Genomic DNA, 21,802 nt, shown 5'->3' with positions numbered 1-21,802 from the left:
TGTGTGAAGCTTTCTACGAGTTGTAGTGTTTGCATTGTTATAGATGAGAAATGTCATAAGCAGATGCAAGAGGGATGAATAGCTTGATCTTCGTATGCCATGCACTGACGTTGTTGTTGGCTTGCAATAAGACTTTGCTAGTGACTATAACTCTTGTTGGGCATAAGTGCTCCCATAGTTGAGTTGTCAAGCTTGAGGGTTTTTTATTACTTGTAAATGCTAAGAGTTCACATGTACAAGTTGTACCACTTGTCTTCTAGTAGGTGGAATGAATGGTGAGTTGCTTTCATCACTTGGTTGGTGGTACGAATGTGAGTTTCTTCATCACCTTTCATCACATTTATTCACCTGGTTGGTGGCATGAAGATGAGTTCATTCTTCACCTGGTTGGTGGCATGAAGATGAGTTCATTCTTCACCTGGTTAGTGGCATGAATGGCAAGTTGCCAAATGATATTAGAGTACGAGTTGTACATTTCATCAACTGGTTGGTGGCATAAAGGAGAGTATGGGTTGTACATTTCATCACCTGGTTGGTGGCATGAAGATGAGTTCTTTCTTCACCTGGTTGGTGGCATGAGTGGCAAGTTGCCAAATGATATTAGAGCATGGGTTGTACATTTCATAACCTGGTTGGTGGCATGAAGGAGAGTACGGGTTGTACATTACATCACCTGGTTGGTGGCATGAAGATGAGTTCCTTCTTCACCTAGTTAGTGGCATGAGTGGCAAGTTGTCAAATAATATTAGAGTATGGGTTGTACATTTCATCACCTAGTTGATGGCATGAAGGAGAGTATGGGTTGTACATTTCATCACCTGGTTGGTGGCATGAGTGGCAAGTTGCCAAATGATATTAGAGCACGGGTTATACATTTCATAACCTGGTTGGTGGCATGAAGGAGAGTACGGGTTGTACATTACATCACCTGGTTGGTGGCATGAAGATGAGTTCTTTCTTCACCTGGTTAATGGCATGAGTGGCAAGTTGTCAAATGATATTAGAGTATGGGTTGTACATTTCATCACCTAGTTGATGGCATGAAGGAGAGTATGGATTGTATATTTCATCACCTGGTTGGTGGCATGAAAATGAGTTCTTTCTTCACCTGGTTGGTGGCATGAGTGGCAAGTTGCCAAATGGTATTAGAGTACAGGTTGTACATTTCATCACCTGGTTGGTGGCATGAAGAAGAGTACGGGTTGTATATTTCATCACCTGGTTGGTGGCATGAAAGAGAGAATTGGTTGTACATTTCATCACCTGGTTGGTGGCATGAATGAGAGTACAGGTTGTACATTTCATCACCTGGTTGGTGGCATGAAGATGAGTTCCTTCTTCACATTTCATCACTTGGTTGGTGAGAATAAGGGCAAGGTGTCGAGGCATATTGTAGCAAGTGTCGAATGGCACAAAGTATGTTGAACCCTTTCGAAGCACAGTTGGCTTATGTATGAATGTGTTGGAATGTATGATTGAACGAATATACTGTGAAGCTGTTCGTTTATTTGTATAGTCTTGTTGGCATAGACTTTGTTTCATGTTGGAAGCATTCATGTTGAAGCTTTGAACCCAAATGTTTCATTGCTAGGAATGTAAAAGGATTAAGACCGAGTTGTCTAAATCACCTCTTTATTGAATTCATGCCAAATAGTCTTCGTTACATAGGATGCCGAACGGCTGAAGCTTAACACTTGAACAATGAGAGTTTACTTGTAATAGTACTTCAAGTGATCAGCATTCCATAGATGGCCAAGGGTCTTGCCATCAGAGCTTCTAAACTTGTAGGAGCCAGGGCAATTGATGCCAACAACTTCAAAATGTCCATCCCAGTTTGAACTAAGTGTTCCTTCATTAGGGATTCTATCGCAGAGTAATCTTTTCTTCAATACCTAGTCCCCCATTTTGAAAGAACGAGGTTTGACCCTTGAGTCATAGTAGTTAGAGATACGCTGTTTGTAGGCGACATTCCTCAAGTGAGCCTGGTTTCTGTGTTCCTCGACTAGATCTAAGTTGAGGGTAAGTTGTTTGTCATTTTCGTTTTGCACGTAGTTCTGGACTTGGAACATTACTTGCTCAAGCTCAACTGGGACAACTACCTCTGTACCAAAGGCAAGTGAGAATAGGGTTTCTCCTGTTGATGTCCGATACAAAGTGCGGTATGACCAAAGAACTTGGGGTACAAATTTTGGCCAACAACCTTTAGCCTTGTCCAAGCTGGTTTTCAAAGTTCGCTTGATTATTTTGTTGATGGCTTCGACTTGTCCATTAGACTGGGGATGAACTGGGGAGGTAAAATATAAGTTGATGTTGAACTTCGAGCAGAACATCCTAAACTTATTGTTGTCGAACTGTCGCCCGTTGTCAGTGACTATCACATTGGGAATGCCGAATCTACAAAGGATATTATTCCACACGAAGTCTTCTATTTTTGCCTCAGTAATGGTTGCCAATGGTTCTACTTCAGCCCACTTTGTGAATTAGTCAACTGCAACGATTGCATAGCGGACCTTACCCTTCTCTGCAAGCATTGGGTCGATCAAATCAAGTCCCCATTGGGTGAAGGGCCAATGGCTGATCATAGGAGTGGGCAGCTCGGGAGGGGAGTGAGGAATAGTTGTGTAGCGTTAACACTTATCACATAAGCGAGATATTTTGATGGCATCTTGGTGGAGTGTTGGCTAGTAATATCTTTGGCAAAAAACCTTGTGTGCTAGGGATCGAGATCCAGCATGATCTCCGCATACTCCTTCATGTATTTCCCGAAGGACAATTTTCGCCTTTGCAGGCGCAAGGCATCTTACGTATGGTAGGTTAAAACCCCGCTTGTAGAGTTGGTCATTAATGATCAAGTAACGGGTAGCCTTGTATCGAATCTGCTTAGCTTGGACTTTGTCATTTGGAAGGGTGCCATGAGCAAGGAATCTATAAATCGGGGTAATCCAACTATCCCCCTATTGTAAGTTGCATACTTCCACAGCCATGGTGCTTGGTGCTGCCAACAATTCGACCTGAATTTTTCTCCCAATTTTGTCTTCCACCGCTGAGGTGAGGCGAGCTAAAGCATCTGTATGACTGTTTGCCGCTCGAGGAATTTGGGTGATCTGGTAGTGGAAGTGCTTGAGCAACAATTGTGTTTGTGCCAATATGCTGCCATGAAGCTATCCTTAACATCAAAGTTGTTGGTGACCTGGTTAACCACCAATTGGGAGTCACTGAAGATATCAATTCGTTTAACCCCAAGGTGTTTGGCCAAACGTAAGCCTGCTATGAGGGCTTCATATTCAGCCTCATTGTTCGAGGCCTTGAATTTGAAACGAAGAGCATACTCCATCGCCACTTTGTCAGGGGTCGTAAGGACTAGTCCTGCTCCACAACCCTGTTGGTTAGACGAGCCATCAACATATAGACTCCATGCTGGGGCTGTTGGTTCTATTTTCTGAGCTTCTAAGGGTAATGAAACCACTTCTTTAGGCGTAGAAACAATGTCAACAGGATATGTGAAGTCGGCAATGAAGTCTGCCACTGCTTAGCCGTTCTCAGCTGGCTTTGGTTGGTAAGAGATGTCAAACTCACCCAATGTTATCGCCTATTTTATCATTCGCCCCGAAATGTCAGGACTTTGGAGTATCTGCCAAAGAGGATGATTGGTAAGCACGATGATAGAGTGTGCTTGGAAGTAAGGGTGAAGTTTTCGAGCAAACATAACTAATGCTAGAGCCAATTTCTCAATGTTGGAGTATCGTGTCTCTGTATCTTGTAAGGCCTTGCTAACGTAGTAGACAGGTCGTTCGACATTACCATCATTTCGAATGAGAATGGAACTTACTGTTGAAGCTGATACCGACAGATAGATAATGAGAGTGTCACCAACCTCAGGTTTAGAGAGCAGAGGGGCTTTACTCATGTAGTCTTTGAGGTTCTTGAATGCCTCTGCACATTCATTAGTCCATGTAATGTACTTCTTACTTCCCTTAAGTGCTTTGAAGAAAGGAGCACATCTGTATGTGGCCTTAGAGATGAACCTAGTTAAGGCTGCCACATTGCCAGTAAGGCTTTGGATGTCTTTTGAAGTTACCGGTTCCTTCATGTTGAGGATTGTTTTGATCTTCTCGGGATTAGCCTCAATGCCTCGTTGGCTTATCATGAAGCCTAAGAATTTGCCAGAGCCTACGCCGAAGGCACATTTGTTGGGATTCAACCTCATTCGATACCTCTTCAGAATGGTGAAAGTTTCAAATAGGTTAGCGATGTGTTGGTTAGCATGTTTGCTCTTGACTAACATATCATCAATGTAAACTTCCATGCTTTTCCCAATCTGTTCGGCGAACATTGAATTGACTAGTCTCTGATAAGTCACTCCTGCATTCTTTAGGCCGATGGGCATGACTTTATGACAATATAATCCACTGTCAGTAGTGAAGGCTGTGTGTTCTTGGTCCGAAGGGTTCATGGGGATTTGATTGTATCTTGAGTAAGCATCCATGAAGCTCAAGAGTTCACACCCTGCCGTAGAATCTATAAGCCTGTCAATGAGAGGAAGTGGAAAGCTATCATTCGGCCATCATTTGTTTAGGTTGGTGTAGTCGACACACATTCTCCACAAGACTTCTTAGAGCAAGAGACCTTCTTTGGTCAGATTTTTCTTAACAAGGACCACATTTGCTACCCATGTTGGGTAATTGACTTCTCGGATGAAGCCTATGCCTTTAAGTTTTTCAACTTCTTCCTTTATTACTTCGTATCATTCAGCGTCATAACATCTTCGCTTCTGTCTCACCGACTTGGTCTTGGGGTCAATACTCAAGTGATGACATATGATATCGGGAGAGATGCCTGGCATGTCCTCGTATGACCAGGCGAAGACCTCAGTGTTCTCTTGCAAAAAAGATATCAATGTCAACCGAATTGGTGGTAACAAGGTGGTGCCAATCTTCATCGTGCGATCTGGATAATCTTTTGATATAGAAACCTTTTTCATCTTTTCAGCGGGTTGTGCTTGATGGGTGAAAGAGTCATCTCCAAGATCGTCGGGTTGACTGTTGCCACCGTGAAGATCCAAGTTGGCTTCATCCAGGCTGGTTTTTATGACTTGGTCATGTATAGAAAAGGTTTCCTTGGGCACAGGCAAGTGTTATTGCTTGACCAAAGTGTTGTAACATGACCGTGCACTAAGTTGATCTCCTCTGATATAACCATTGCCATAGGGGGTTGGAAATTTCATCAATAACATATGTGTAGATACCATGGCCTTAAGATCATTGATGCCTGTGCGTCCAAAGATGACATTGTATGCCGTTGGGCAATCAACCACCAGGAAGTTAGTGGTAATGGTAGCTGTGTAAGGGTCTGTACCAATGGTGAAAGGTAAATGTATGCTCCTTAAAGGTTGCAGGATATCACCGGAGAAGCTTATCAGAGGAGAAATCGAGCGATCGAGCAAGTGTTCAGCTACATTAAGTGCCCTGAAAGCTTCAGCAAACATGATATTGATCGAAGCCCCCGTGTCTACCAGGATTCATCGTACTTCAAAGTTGGCTATGTGAGCCTCTACGATCAGTGAGTCGTTGTGAGGGTAAATGAAACCTTTTTCTTCCTCAGGGTAGAAACATATTGGATCCCAGTTAAACTTTTGATACTTACCTCCCATGATGTCTTCCACGTGAAACATTTGGTGGCCAGGCCTTAAAGCTCGTTCACTGTTTTTCATGGCCCTATTGGAAGATTCAGATATGGATGTACCGCCGCTTATGGAATATATCACATTCATTTGGCGTTGGTTATGGTTATCCCTTGAAGGGTGAAGAAGGAATCAATCAATTTTTCCTTCACGCGCCAAAGCTTCAATATGATCACGAACGGTGATACACTTCTCGCCGTCATGGCTGTTATGCTCGTGGTAGCAGCAAAACGTGCCTGTGTTCTTCATGGGCTTGTAACCCGACTGCCTCGGCATTGGTTTCGGTATCAGGTGTGCTATGCTGGGGTAAATGGCCATGCATGTGGCATTCTAAGGTGTGTATGTCTCATACCTCGGGGTAGGGCTTATCCTGACACATGCTTGGCCCACTATGTTGACTGCCTGGAGACGAGCATTATCGTGGCGATACCCTTGGTTATCGCGATAGTGTCCCTTACTTTTTTTACTAAAATGAGACTGGTAAGGATGGAAATCTTTCCTTTTGCCCTGAGGTTGATATTTGTTGACTTGGCGAAGTATTAAGTAAGGCAGGGGGAAGCACCGCTGCCGTTTGGAAGATCGAGGTCTTCTCATTTGGTTGGATCTGGCTTTCACTCCCTACTTGTTGATAAGGGGTGGCTGTGGGGGGTTTCCCCTGATATGTCTTTGCCTCAGCGGAGGCATGGTTGTAAGCATGTGCCATCACCTCAAAGTAAGTCTTCCAAGTGTTGGCATTGATCATGTACTTGAAGAAATAATCACGTAGGCCTACCGTGAAGGCTTTGAGGGCAATCTTGTTGTCTGCCTCGGCACAACGGGAATACTCATAGCTGAACCGACAAGCATACATACGTAATGACTCGTCTGGCTTCTAGCGAATAGTGTACAAGTCATCCGCAGAGTGCAAGTGATCGGTTTGGAAAATGTGTTGAGAAACAAACAGTTTCCTCAATTTTTCAAATGAGTCTACCGTCTCAGATAGAAGACGACAATACCAGTTTAGAGCTCCGCTAGAGAGGGTGGAGGGGAAAAGAAGACATCGCTCTTCGTCGGTGTGCATCCGTTATGCCATGGTGGACTCAAAGAGGTTAAGGTATTCAATCGGGTCATCCTTTCCAATATAGAGTTGCAAGCCAAGCTTCTGCTTTATTTTTGCTTGGAATGGGGTGTCGAAGATCCTCCTTGTAAAGGAGCCAGGCCTAGGTTGGTTTCAATCAGGTATCTCAGCTTGTCGTTCAGCCTTCAACTTGTTTACTTCCTTAAGGAGCTGTAGGACAATAAGGTTCTGAGTGGAGTCATGTACCATTAGAGCTTTCTTTCATAAATCTCCATCTCCTCTTGGAAGTAGGAAGGTTTGATCAAGAGCATGTGATTTTTCCCTGGACTCGCCGAACGGACTTCCAAGGTATGTCTGTCGGAACATCTCTGAGTCCCCTATACCTTCGTGTTTCTCTAGGACTTGTTGCCCCTTCCCCAAATTAGTAGCCGGCCTAGGACATGGGAGGGGACCGAGTTTTTCAGAGACCCTTGGGTCATTGATCTTCGAGCTTACATGGATAGGATTGTCTCGATGTTGCTTTAGGAAGTCTTGACAATCGCGAAAGATGGTTTTCGATCCTTCCACTCCTTCTGTAAGGATGTTCCTTCCTCAACTTCTGCTACTTCGGGTCGAAGCAGCTGGGTTGAGAGAAGTCTCATGTTGGTCGCCATTTCAATGAGTAGCTCGCTCCTCAACAGGAATACCTATGTCAAGGGCAAATGACCTTCCGTGTTTGGGGGCACCCAGTTGATGGTTGACTTCCATAAGGGTGATGAGCTCGTGTGTTTTAGTATATCTAGCCTCGTGGAGCATCTCGAAGACCTTCTCATACTGCTCTTGGAGGATCTCATTCTTCATCGCTATCTTGTTGTTCTGAGCTTCCAGCTCATCGACTTTAGCCTGAAGAGCAAACTTCTTTTGTTCATTCCTTCGTTGCTTCGCACCAGGTGCAAGAGGGGTGTCATTCTATGTGTTGTGGCTTCCTTCGCTCTCCATGTTGGAAAGGGATGCCTGGTCAAAAAAAAGTGTACGAATGGTGGAAACCAGCTTAACAAAGCTGAAAATAGTGGGAATAAGTGTCGTTCCCACAGACGGCGCCAAATGTTGATGCACAAAATCAGTAGGGACTTTGGTACAACATAAAGTGTTAAGTTTATGACCTTTGCTAGATTGCTCCGGTCATTAGTGCAGATAAGTATGCAAATTGATAGAGACAGGGAAGCAAACACAAGTTGTACGTTGGTTACGTCCACAGAGTATAGGAGTTCTCATTAATTGTAAAGGGTTTACACAAGTACATAGGTTCAAGCTCTCCTTTAGTGAGTACTGGTGAATGATTTAGTACAAATGACATTAGGAAATATTATGAAAGAATGATCTCTATTTATAGAAGAGAGTTTCTAGTTTCATTCTGACATTGAAACGTGTCGTGTTGTGATTGGCTTATGATGTTAACATGTGTCGCGCTATGATTGGCTTCTGATGTCGACACGTGTCGCACTGTGATTGGCCTCCTGGTTTGAGGGAAACTCTTCTGGGTCCTTGATGGTATAACATTGACCGGTGCTTAGTAGTTTCAGGATTGGTCAAGTATGGTCCAAACAGAGTTTAAATAAAATTTTCCTTGCTGTTATTGAGGGGGAAAAAGGTTCAAATTACGAAAGGCCTTCCAGAATATTATTATTTAATAAGCTGAAATTACAACAATGTCTACGAATATTTACAAACATATAATGGTAGTACGTACACTTCGTAGCGGGATGAAAAATTGTGAAAACCATATACAATTAGTATTATATTATGTTTCCAAAACAACACGAACGGCTTGAAGAATTGAAAACTAGATTGGAAGTGCCTTCCAACAATATAAGGCTTCAAATAAGGATTTTTAGCCAAAATATTCTATGAGATTGGCATGAGATTTAAAATCAATAGAAGTGATCTCTATGTTTGTCAACCATCAATCTTTTTTGTCATTCTGTGAAATTTGTTGTCAAATATTGACCAAAATGACAAAAATAACTCAATTTAACAAACAATGGGCCAAAATGATTTGATAAAGTTAAGGGTGTTTTTGTCATTTTATCCTTGTTTAGTGGAGATTTAGCACGGAATAACCAAAATGATTGATGGTGGACAAACTCAGAGACCACTTCTATTGGTTTTAAATCTCAAGGACCAAAGTGAGGAGTTATGCCAATATCAAGAACATTTTGGCTAAAAAGCTACCAAATAATTAACTCCAATTTATCCTTCAACTATACACGATTTTGTTTCTGCAGTAGCACGAAGCGCTATGGTGTTTTGCGAATATCTATTTACACATAATTTTGTTTAATGCACTATTTATTGCATTGGAGACTACAAAAATCTCATTTGGCACTTCAAACTTTCCATAATTAGAAAGAAAAATACACTTGAAGAAGTGTAGAATAAGATTTTTAGAGTGTTGATAACAATTCCCAATATATATATAAAATATTGTCTGGTCAAAAGAGATAGACACCTAATCAATGACAACCAACGAAGACGATGTCCCCACCAATATTTTGAAGATAAATTTAAAAACCCGCTCTGATACCAGTTGATGCTGGACAAATCAAGAGACTCAATTAAGGGAACGAAACGCACTCGACGTTGTTACTCATGGATTAACTCAACATGACTAAAAGGCCAATAGTTAATTTTGGAAGGATGAAACACTTTCTTAGATTAGTTTTTTATTTATTTTTAAATTAACTAATTGACTATTTAGATCATATAGAGCCCTTTAAATGGAGAGAGATATCTTACAAAGATAAGGTAGATAGTTAATGGGAAATTTGGAAAAATAATCAAATTTTAGACCCCATATAGAATTATAGTCATTATTTTGATTTTATGATAATTATAATCAAAACTTGATGTAAAATTACTCATATACCCTTAATATTAGGGGTTCTCACAACATCTAAAACACACTTAACACACTTAGATCGGTTGGATGACTCAGTCTAGGTTTCCATTATATGAATAGGTCCCACCCTCCCACAAGTATAGTTTTCCAATTGACAAAACCTCTCATATCTGTGTACATTACATTGTTCTTCACAAACAGAGGCTTCAAATGCTCCAGCATTAATTTTCGCCCACATAGGAGCATCACCTCTCTTATCATCAAGATCAGCTACCTCCAAATCTAAGTTGGCCATCCTATGAATGAGAATCAACTGCACTAACGCCGGTTGTCTACTCTAGGCGTTTAGCTCGGCAATGTAGAAGAAAAAATGAGCTTAACAAATGGTACCTTTCAATATCTAGAACACTGCAAAAACACCACCTGCTTGAGTCGAAAAGCTCTTATCTCCATAACCTAGAGTTGAGATGGTAGAACAAACACAATAGAATGCATCCATAAGGCTCAATTTCTCAATAGTATCTAGGAAGATTATGCCATCAATATGAGTAGCAAAAGAAGGATAAAGACCACTATACATTTGTACCTCAACAATCATACATATCACGAACTTACAAAGCAACTATCAGAATACTCAACAACATGGTGCCAGGGTCACTTCTCGATTTGAGGTTGTTGCACAAACAATATATTTGATGTTGACAGCATTCCTGACTGATAAACATCAATATCTTCAAACTCCAAATGCTCCAGCATTTTCGCCCTCTGGAACATCACCTATCTTGTTACTTCATGTGTACATCGGCCTATGTCTTTGCACTACCACAAATGGCATCTTCCTCCTATCCACCGCTTCTAAATCCTGCTTTAAAACTTCCAATTGCTTGCTTCCTTCAACAAAATTGGTCTCAGTTAGAATGTACACAAAATTTACAACCCAACATCAAACGAATAGTAAAGATTTCGTATAGCTGGGGCACTTGTTCCAATCGGTTTAGATGAGTTTCCAAGCATGTTTAACTTAAGACTGTAAGGCACCCACTACGATTTCCATGCATGGCTGTAATGGCCAATCATACATGTGATTGCCAATACAAAGTTACAAACACGGTATGAATGTAAACTATTAGAACATTGCATGCATAGAATCACATATACATATTACAACATGCATACGTAAAGATAGTAAGCTTACCTAGAGAAGAGATCGCCATTGCTGCAAATAATGAAAGGAGATTTTCTACACTCAATAGCCAAAAGTTCTAGCTTAGAATAGGGTTATGCTGAAAAGGGATGGTGTTGTGAGTGTAGGGACCTCCCAATATATAGCCAATCATCATTGATATCAGCCTTATTAACTGATACCTTGGATATTCCATACTAATTAGGGTTTCGATATAGTCCTACTTGATATTGAACCCTTGTCAAAACTTGATAAGGTTACTTGAATATAATTGCATGTTATTAGGACTCTTAATCTCAACCAAGTAAGAACGTGATTTTCTCAACATGATGACTCATAAACTGAGTTACTGGTTTGTCAAGAATAAGAAGTCATTCTCCTTGACACTCACAAACTTACATTCTCCCACTTAAGTATCCAAGAAGAATGACATTACATTGGTTAAGATTAAGGTGATCATTGAGTCCCCAGAAGCTGCAATTAAACCATTAAGAACCTGTTACTTATAGCTTCGAATACTGAATCATAAATGCAGTATGTAATTCCTTCTACATGTGCACTTTATGATTACAAGTATCTAATCTATAAGCACTGTGTTGTTTGACAAAAATTCAAATGTTTCAAGTTGATAAACAAAATTCAACTCCTGAATTGAGCCTCATGCAAAAGCATGGCTCATATTATTTCAATAAGATAATATGAGAACAAAACATTATGAAAGCATCTAATTAAACGAAAAGAAACATAACAGAAAACAATAAATGGGTGTACTACTCCTACTCATTAACAAAATCAAAATCCTCTCGCTTTCCCATATTGTAGACGTGTTTCTTAAACACTTATACTGGTAAGCCCTTAGTCATTGGATCGACTATCATAGAATCAGTCCCTATATGAACTATGTTGATTAGCCCTTTTCTGACTTCATCTCTCACACGCAAATGCTTTATGTCAAATAGTCTGCAAGCAATTGACCTCTTGCTGTTTCTGGAGAAGAAAACTGCAGCCTTATTGTCACAGTAAATAGTTATAGGTTTTTCAATTGAATCTACAACCTTCAATCCCATGATAAAATTTCTCAACCAGATTGCTTGTTTGGTGGCAGTGTAACAACAAATAAATTCAGCCTCCATAGTTGAGGAAGTAATTACCTTTTCCTAGGAACTTTTCCATGAGATTGCACCAACAGTAAGAAGAAAAACATATCCACTTGTAGATTTTCTATCATCAACACAACCAGCTAAGTTTGAATCAGAATAAGCCATTATTTCCAAATTCTCAACTTGTTGATATACCAGTGTAAGATTTCTTGTTCTTTTTAAGTACCTCAGTACTTTCGTTGCTACAGTCCAATGAGAATTACCGGGATTAGACAAAAAAAAACCCTAGAACACTAACTGCAAACCCCAAATCAGGCCTTGTGCAGACTTGAGCATACATGATACTGCCAACAAGTGAAGCATAAGACTTATCTTTCATTCCATTCTTCTTAAGATCATTTTTAGGGCATTGATCAGTACTTAGCTTGTCACCCGAAGCTCGCCACTTGCACATTTTTCCATGTTGAATCTCTTCATGATTTTGTCAATATAGGACTTTTGAGACAATCTTAGCAGTCTCTTGGATCTATCTCGCTCAATTTCAATGCCAAGAACAAAATGCGCCTTACCAAGGTCTTTGATATCAAAACTTTCAATTACATGCTTTTAGTTGTGTGCAAGAGAGTTAAGTCTGAGCTAGCTAACAAAATATCATCCACATACAATATCAAAAATATGAATTTTGTGCCACTGACCTTGAGGTATATACAGTCATCAATCTTGTTTTCTTCAAAACCAAAAGCAGAAACAACTTGGTCAAATTTGATGTACCACTGCCTAGATGATTGCTTTAACCCATGGATCGATTTGTTGAGTTTACAAACCATAAACTCCTTCCCTTTTTCCACAAAACCTAGTGGCTGAACCATTACTATTTCTTCATCCAAATCACCATAGAGGAAAGCTGACTTTACATCCATTTAATGTAATTCTAAGTTGAAATGGGCTATGAAAGCCATGATCACCCTCAGGGAGTCTTTGGATGAAACTGATGATAAGGTTTCATTATCGTCAATGCCTTCTCTTTGTGTAAAATCCTTAATTACGAGTCTAGCTTGATGTCTTTCAACCTTTCCCTTTGCATTTCTTTTGGTTTTGAACACCCATTTGCAGCCAATGGGTTTGGCATTGCACACTTCCAAACTTGGTTATTTTCCATAGCTGCAAGCTCTTCAACCATTGCAGCACGCCATAAATTTGCTTTCGAGCTGTTGACAACTTGATTAAAAGTGAAAAGATGATCATTATCTCCAATGTTATATTCAGTCTCTTGTAAATACACAAAATCAGGTAAGATCACAAGTTTTCTTTGCCTATTTGATTGTCTAATAGGTAGTTGCACCAGTTGCAATGGTTGAATAATAACAACCTCAGAGACTTGGCACTCAGGGTATTGGTGTTCAGGATTGCAATCATGAACTGGTGATTGCACTGCTTCAAGAATAAACATAGTACTTACTGCCTAAGCAGCTTAGAGAACAGTGAGGGAGAGAAAAAGAGTTTTCTTGATTCACAAGCAATAGTGCATCAGTTGTTGCAGAAGGATGATCAAGGTCATTTCCAATTTCTTCAAAATTTGAGCTGCTGTGTTGCACTATTCTTCTTCTAGATCCTCAATGAATTTTGCATTTTTGGTCTCCTGAATTCTAGTGTGAGAATTAGGACAATAGAATTTAAAACCTTTGGATTTGTCAGCATATCCAATAAACCTACAACTTACAGTCCTCGGATCCAACTTTCTCTCTCGAGGATTGTAAAAATGTGCCTCAGCCCTACATCCCCAAACATGGAAATGATTGAAATATGGCCTTCTACCTATCCAAGCTTCAAAATGTATAACTTTGACAGACTTGCTTGGAACCCTATGGAGTGTATAGTTGGATGTTTTGAGTGCTTTTCCCCACAGAAAAATTGGAAGTTTAGACCTAAAAAACATGGATCAAATCATGTCCTTCAAGGTCCTATTTTTTCTTTCTGCCACTCCATTTTGATGTGGAGTCCCTGGAGTAGTATATTGAGCAATAATCCCTGATGCTTCAAGGTAAGATGCAAAGGCTCCCTTATGTTGTCTAGTCTCTGTAAACCTGCCAAAATACTCACCCCTATCTGATCTCACTATTTTAATGTTCTTTTCAAGTTGGTTTTCAACTTCAATTTTGTATATTTTAAAACAATCAAGAACATAAGACTTTTCAGATATAAGGTACACATAACAATATCTTGGAACAATCGAATTACCACAGATTGTTTTATTTGGGAAAAGGCCACACACATCTGTATGAATTATCTCTAAAAGTTGGTTGCTTCTTGTGGATCCTAATTTTCTGGTATTGGTCATTTTCCTTTTGAAACAATCGATGCAAGTTGGGAGTCTTTCAAAACTTGATAAGGTTACTTGAATATAATTGCATGTTATTAGGACTTTTAATCTCAGCCAAGTAAGAACGTGATTTTCTCAACATGATAACTCATAAATTGAGTTACTAGTTTGTTGACAACAAGAAGTCATTCTCCTTGACACTCACAAACTTACAATGAAGTCTTGAATATTTGCATAACATGACATTAAGGAAATATTAGTACTTTTACATCAAATTTTGGTTATAATTATCATAAAATTAAAATGGTGGCTATAATTCTATATGGGGTCCAAAATTTGATTATTTTTCCAAATTTCTCATAATTAATAGTAGGGGTAGCTGCTAGGCAACCCAATAAACAGAAACTAAAGACAACTTTGAAGTCACTTTGTACTGCGGTCTAGTGATTGCTCTTTCCTTGTAAGTGAGAGATCTTTGGTTCGACTTTCGTCAAATGCAAATTTAAACCATATTATTGCTGGTCTATTATAAGGTTTAGCCCAGCCTCTTAACCCTTTATTGTGGATAATATCGTTTATTAAAAAAAAAAAAACATAACTTTGAAGAATGAGGAGCAACCACAAGCCAAGCTACACGCAGTGACCATGTTTATAGTAGTGCGTCATGCCTCTTGAACTAAAGTTCATGGACACGTAATTATTAGTACTTAAAACAATCTCATTTATTCATTTACATTTTGTACTATGGTGCATTCAACGCATGCTACCTAGTATGCCTGAATTAATCATGTCCGTCCATGTCTTTATGAATGGTTCTCAGCAATACTTTGGAGGTGGCAGAACAGCTCCACTGGTTTAGAGAACATGACCATGTGATCAGAACCGTTTATCACTTTCACTTCATTTGGGGGATTGTTCTTGATCATATAATTTTGCGCATCCAACGCAATCGCATGGTCTTGGTCGGCCACGATGAATACTCTACGAACCGATCCATACTTCTCCTTCGTGAGTTTTATTACATCATAATTATATAAAGGAACAAGTCTCACCAACGATAACGCTAGATTTAAATCCTGTCCATGACAAACATAAAACAAAAAAAAAGTTAGCTAACCAATACTGGAAAACCCGAACTTATTTTTTTGAAACTATTAGCGCTCTACTCTTACCCTACACCTTATGTTTCCAATGTGTTTATATATTTCAATAGACACACTTCAAGACTTACCTGTGGTGGGGAGAGCTGGTACAAGCTTGTCGCCATAAACTTAGGTCCAAAGACTTGGGAGGTTGCAGGGTTGTTGGTCCCGTTGTCATATCTGTATTGAGTGTCCATTAAATCCCTTCCTTTGGTAACCTATACATTTTTTAAGAAAATTATTTTTTAGTTAATTATCCTTAAGTAGGATTCAGAAAACATGAACAAGAAATCATGTTAAATTGTTACTTGTGACAAATATCTATTTTCAGAATAAGGTTGGTAAGACATATGACCAATAATTTGGGTATACAGTAACACCTCTATAAATGAAAATGTTGGGACCAAGAAATATTATTACTTTAGAGAAGTATTATTATATCGATAAGTAAATAATTTGTAATTTATTGATATATGAATATTTATTAATGTAAAAAAAATTTTGATTTTGTTAATTTTTGGATTTTTTGATTTTGTGATAAAGAGACATGTTGTGTGACAACCCGTCCCTAATTCTACAATTTTATAATCTTTAAAAGAGTGATTTTTCGAAAATGCCCTTAGAGGTGAGGATGTTTAACTTTTGTTGACCGTCTTACGTATTTCGTAATTTAAATTCGTATTTCATGTTTACGATCTTTATAAGTTAATTTTAATTCCGTTAATTTTAGGAATTAAATCGAACAGTTAAACGTTAATTTTTAATCAAGTGAATTCCCACCTTGTGGGATGAGGCACAATTAGATTGTTGTTAAGTGACCAATCAGAAATTTAGTGGAAAAATGATTGGACCAATAAAAAAAAAGAGGATGTAAGATCCCACATCACCCAAGGGAGTAGATCATGTAAGCCTTATATGTATATTCTCATCTCTACCTAGCACGAGGCATTTTGGGAGCTCATTGGCTTTAGGTTCCATCGGAATTCTGAAGTTAAGCGAGTTCGTGCGAAAACAATCCCATGATGGGTGACCCACTGGGAAGTTCCCGTGTGAGTTCCCAGAAACAAAACCGTAAAGGCGTGGTTGGGGGCCTAAAATGGACAATATTATGCTATGGTAGAGTCGAGTCTGGGATGTGGTGGGGGCCTGGGCTGGGATGTGACAGAGGAAAGGAGGGACCAATCAGAAAGGGAGAGAAAGACCCCTTCCTTTCGACCCGTACACCCACGCAGCAACTTAGTTTGACCCGGAGTGATTTCCAGCCACCTCACCATTTTTTCAAGCCAACTACACCCATCCATCACCTACAACCTCTTCCACAACCTCTCATCTACCATTTTCACCCAATATCAGGAAGGGTTTTAGGTCCCATTTTGTGTAGAACTCCACCGGAGCACCAGAGGTGCTTGACGGTGATTCCTTTGTTCCGACAAGTTTCACCACCCACCACCACCCCTAATCAACTCCCTTTAGACCCAGGAATAAGACCCAACTAGTGATAAGGGCGTTGGAACACCGGAGAAGTCGAATCGATGAACATCCATTCTAGTGTTTCTGAAGGGTGCGAGCTAAATTAGGGCTTTTCCCAGCCAAATTGGACTTGGCCACAGGTATAAAACTTGGTCTACTCGTTGAGATCTTCATTCTTGTAAAATTTGGAAAATTTTAGAAATAGTTGAATTTTCCGGCGACTCGGGGCAGCCTGCCACCATGTGTGGCGGCACATGGGCTGAGACCCCACCTACCCTTCACAGACTAATTTGGTTACTCTGATTTCATATGTGATGTTCACTTGACAAAATCTCATCGTAAGACTATAGTTTTGATAGAGACCGCCACTTGGATATTAAATGAATCAACAATCCGACCGTTGGATTGTCACCAAACATTAATATGTTATAATACATAATATTTGAGGATATTAGAAACTTACAGATCGGAATCTGATGTACAAATCTTCCCGAATTAGATTTGTAAGCTCGTAAAATAAAACCTTGACCGCCACTTGAATTTGCAATTGGCAGAGATCAACCGTTGGATCGTAATGAAACTTTAGTATGCTAGAAGTATAATGTGGATCTTTAGAATCTACGAATCAGAAATTTGAGGTACAGATCTTCCGAATCGAGTTACGTAGGGTTGTGGACCCTACCGTCGACGTTTGATCAACTGCTGACTTTTGGTCAATGAGTTTCAAATCATTTTAGAACGTCCTTGGAGATGTGTTTTATGTAAGTTACGTGTTCTATCGATAAGAATTCTGAGACGTGATTGATATTGTTCTAGGCGATGATCGTTCGTGACGCCTCAATATTCGTGATAGGGAGTTATAGCGTGGACTTCAGGTAAGTGGGTCTTTTCTTTTATATAGTGTATACATATTTTTCAATTTCCATTTATACAATGAAAAAGAATTTACTATGTATGCCTAGCTTAGACTAATGCTTATAAGAATTAGCAAAACGACGGAATTTATGAAATATGCTATATCCTACGGGATACGCAAGTGAGTTTATTATGTTGATTAGAATTATTGAATTGTTATGACATGCTTATATTTATGTAGTTTGCTCATCATTGCTGCACCCCGGTGTTAGTGCTTGCACAGGACCAGGACCAGTCTTTCACGTGTATGTTTACCTCCGTACCGCACACTCACCTTGGATCCAAGTAGGTGCCAGTCATGTTGTACAAGTTGCATTAGGCAATTCCGACTTATAGGTGACTGCAAATAGTGTTAGTTTTCACGTAATTGTAGCACTAGAGCGTATATTATGATTACACCCAGTCCTGTCGTATAGGTCGCATTAGGCGACTCCGACTCGTATGCTAGCATAAATCGATGAGCGCTTGATTTTACTTATATTACTGTTGAGATTCTGTGATTTTGGATGTCCTGCCCTTAGTTTCGCGATATTGTGCCGTAATGAATTCTTGAGATTTTGCAGGCTACGGTAAGTATTTTTATACTATACGTAGTAAGTATATTTTGGAAACTATACTTGTTTTATGGCAAGGGTTACAATGTTTTCAAAAAGGTTTTTATAAAACTTTATTTTCAGGCCCACTCACCCTTATTTTTCGTCCCTCCATGTTCTAGTAGCAAAGCTTTCATACCGATGAGGATTACTAGCAAATCTTGGTGTAGACGATTACCTTCGATGGTATAATTCTCACCCTATTTTACTGTAATGTGTTTATGCTCCATCATCATATGTGAAATGGGTTCATTCCTGCTCACAACGCACTCTTTAAATTAGACAGTTTTAGGTTTAAATTTATTCACATATTTCACTATACTACACTTTATGGCTTCGTCACTTTCCAGGTGTTAGCCAGCACAGCTCGATTTGGAGTTCAAGTGGGCAATCCGGGTCAGGGTGTGTCATGTTAGAACCAAAAGATTTTTTTTTTTTTTTTTGGAACAAGCGGTGTTATCTACACTAAAGGGAATGTGATGAGTTTAGCCTCACAATGGGCTAGCAATAATTTGGTTCAAATTCATATTTGCGCGAGAATCGAACCTAAAACCTCTCACTTACAAGTGAAGATGAATACCACTAGATCGTAATATTAAGTGACTTATTACTTTAAAGAGGTTATTATTGTATCAATAAATAAATAATTTATTTATTTGTCGATATATGAATATTTTTTAATTTGTAAAGTATCTTACAAAAAAACAAAGATGCATGTATCTTTTAGGGTTTCAAAACTTTTTAAGTTGATTTAGGAACAAGACGATCAACTGTTTTAAAAAATTAATTTCCTAGAAGATAAAGTACTTCAATGTTTTATGTACATGCGACATAATCTCTTTATATCTAAGTAATCTCTTAGAGCAAGTCCACCGGAGGTGGAATAGCCCAGCACCCAGTTAAAAAACTGGCCCGGCACACAACCAATTCACTCCAGCCCACGGGATTGACTGGCACCCAGCCCAAGCTGGTCTCTAGGCTAGCCTAAAATTGACAGACCTGGGGACCGGGTCATCTAATGCCATGCTAACGCCAACGTGGCGTCAGACATTTTTTTTTTTTTTTTTATTCAGGGTCAAGGATTCGTGTCTCGTTCCGGAGAGACATCAGGGATGGAATCGGCGGGATATACGGATGCGATGCAGCCGTGAAGTGTGAGTCCACCACGGAAAGAGAGAGACAAAGAGAGAGCGTTCGAACCCGGAAAGGGATTCGAATTGCTGAGAGAGATCTAGCAGCACCGAAATTCTTGGACCCGCAAAAGCGAACAAGGGGAGAGAGATATAAGGAGAGCTCAAGCTCTCGGCTTCAATGGTAGGACCTCGCACACATGCACCGATGCCGCATGCAAGGCCATGGTTGGGTTCCTTGAGCTCCAGGGATTACAAAAATAATATTTTGTGTTTGATTTGTTGAAGATTTTGAAGAGGAAGAAGAAGGAAAGCTCACGGGAGTGACCTGGAAAAGAGAGAGGGAGGAAAAATAGAGAGAGAGAGAGAGAGAGAGAGAGAGAGAGAGAGAGAGAGAGAGAGAGGGGATTGGAGAGTGAAAGGAATAAAGAAGAAAAAATAAATTAAATGATAAAATATTAATTGTTATGAATAAAATAAAATAATATTAGATGGGCTGGGTGCCAGCGTATTTTTAGGGGTGGAAATGCTTTGGCCTATTATTGTTCACTGTGATCTATTACTGTTCATTTAAGTGGATAAATTAATTGGGTGCTGGCACAAAGTCTTTAGGGATGGACTTGCTCTTAGACTCCTAATCATTACAATTACCATAACTTGTTCATCTATGACATCTCATTTGAAGGAATAAAAAAAATGTACATGATTGATGAGATAAGGGGAGCATTGTGCGAGTATAAAAATGAGCATCTCTCTTCTAGTTAAAAGATTTGCAAACAATGGGTTCAACAAAAATATCAGTTGATCTCTACCAACCAATCAACAGTATCAAACACTATTAAAAGGTCAACATGACATTTGTCGGATGAGATGAAAAACAACAATGTTAAGAGGCACAAACCAGCAAAATATTCCGAGTTAAAAAGGTATTGTATGACTAGAGAAATGATAGTAGAATTTTTTTGACATTTAGTATATATGAATTTCATTACCTCTGCATGTACAGTTGAGAAATTGAGAGTAGGACCATACATGATAGCTGTGACAAATACCGCAGCAGCAACTTTATGAGGAAACCTCTCCATGAAAATAGATATGACAGCTCCACCCAAGCTGTGACCCACGAGGATAACCTTTTCATTTGGTAGTAGAGACACCATGACCTTTGTCAAAGGCTCGACGAATTCCGATAACGAAGGGAGTTGTTGTACCTGAATCGGGTTGATCCCGGATGCTCCCAAGTCTAGAGCTGTTACATTGTGACCTGAGTTCCTCAGAAGAGTCGCCACCTTATACCAACTCCATGCCCCATGACAGGCTCCATGTATCAACACAAAATGTTTTGGACTTTTAGTTTTGTTGTGAATGTTGGAGGGCAGGGATGGGGTTGAGGTACTCGCTTTTGCCAAGCAAATAAATAAAAGGAAAAACAAGAGGAGCTTCTCTACCATGTTCTTCAATTCCAATTTCTGTATCATTTACTCACAATTTCCTTGATTTGGTTTGCTTCTATCGTCTTACTTTTATACATAGAAATCCGTTCGAGAACTAATAATCGACTCAGGGGTTATTAAACCAATTATTTGGCCTTTTATCGCTATGGTCAACTCTGGCAGGCTTCGAGAGATGTGACGAAGGAAAGGTAAAAGGCAGAGAACAAATTAAACCAACATTAGCACGATTAGAACACAGCTTGCAAATATAACACTAACGTAAATTCCTGTCCACTGTAACATAATAATCATCAAGTCTCAGCCCAAATACATAATTAAAATACAGCTTATAAAAGTATAAATTACTAAATGAAATAAAAATTGATGATTGGATTATTACTTAATTAATGTGCTTATTTTTTATTGATGACACATAATTTAGTTTGTAAATTTAGTCTCTCTAACATACTCATCGACTTATAAGTCAAAAGTCTTGAGTTAAAAAGTATTCCCAACTCCAATTTGCTAGAAAGTAGTTTTCTAACTCATAGCCACATGGTAATGTTACTAAATTTTTAAACAAAAATTTGTAAACCAACTGATGTGATTGTTGATGATTAAATTATTACTAAGTATTGATTAACGTATTTATTTCCTATTAATTGAGAGATTTTTTAGTGTGACCGGTACACGGGTTGGTACATCATGTGTCACTATACAAATGGTGAGATATGTGTCTTAAAAAGTTAATAACTTAAAAAATAAAATTTCCCATCACTTTTATAAAAACACGTGATGTATCACTCGTGTTCTAGTCACAATGAAAAATTTCTCATATTTATAACACATTATTTAATTTAAAAATATATTAGCATACAAACGTCACTGCTGCCGCTCCATT

At 39.2% G+C, this 21,802-nt stretch overlaps 1 protein-coding gene across 1 annotated transcript; it reads right to left on the bottom strand.

The window, feature by feature from the left end:
• Positions 1 to 14,826: 14,826 nt before the first annotated feature.
• On the bottom strand, positions 14,827 to 21,020 carry LOC103402190 (methyl jasmonate esterase 1-like). Its single transcript, XM_008340929.4, has 3 exons — positions 20,461 to 21,020; positions 15,450 to 15,578; positions 14,827 to 15,294 (listed from the first exon to the last, which is right to left on the bottom strand). Exons 1-3 carry the CDS (start codon positions 20,944 to 20,946, stop codon positions 15,022 to 15,024), a joined length of 888 nt encoding a protein of 295 aa, XP_008339151.3. The 5' UTR covers positions 20,947 to 21,020; the 3' UTR covers positions 14,827 to 15,021.
• Positions 21,021 to 21,802: the final 782 nt, after the last annotated feature.

The sequence above is a fragment of the Malus domestica genome, chromosome 02, assembly GCF_042453785.1.
Source record: "Malus domestica chromosome 02, GDT2T_hap1".
Taxonomy (NCBI): Eukaryota; Viridiplantae; Streptophyta; class Magnoliopsida; order Rosales; family Rosaceae; genus Malus; species Malus domestica.
Note: the sequence above shows the minus strand (reverse complement) of the source record. Positions and strands in the feature narration are given on the sequence as shown.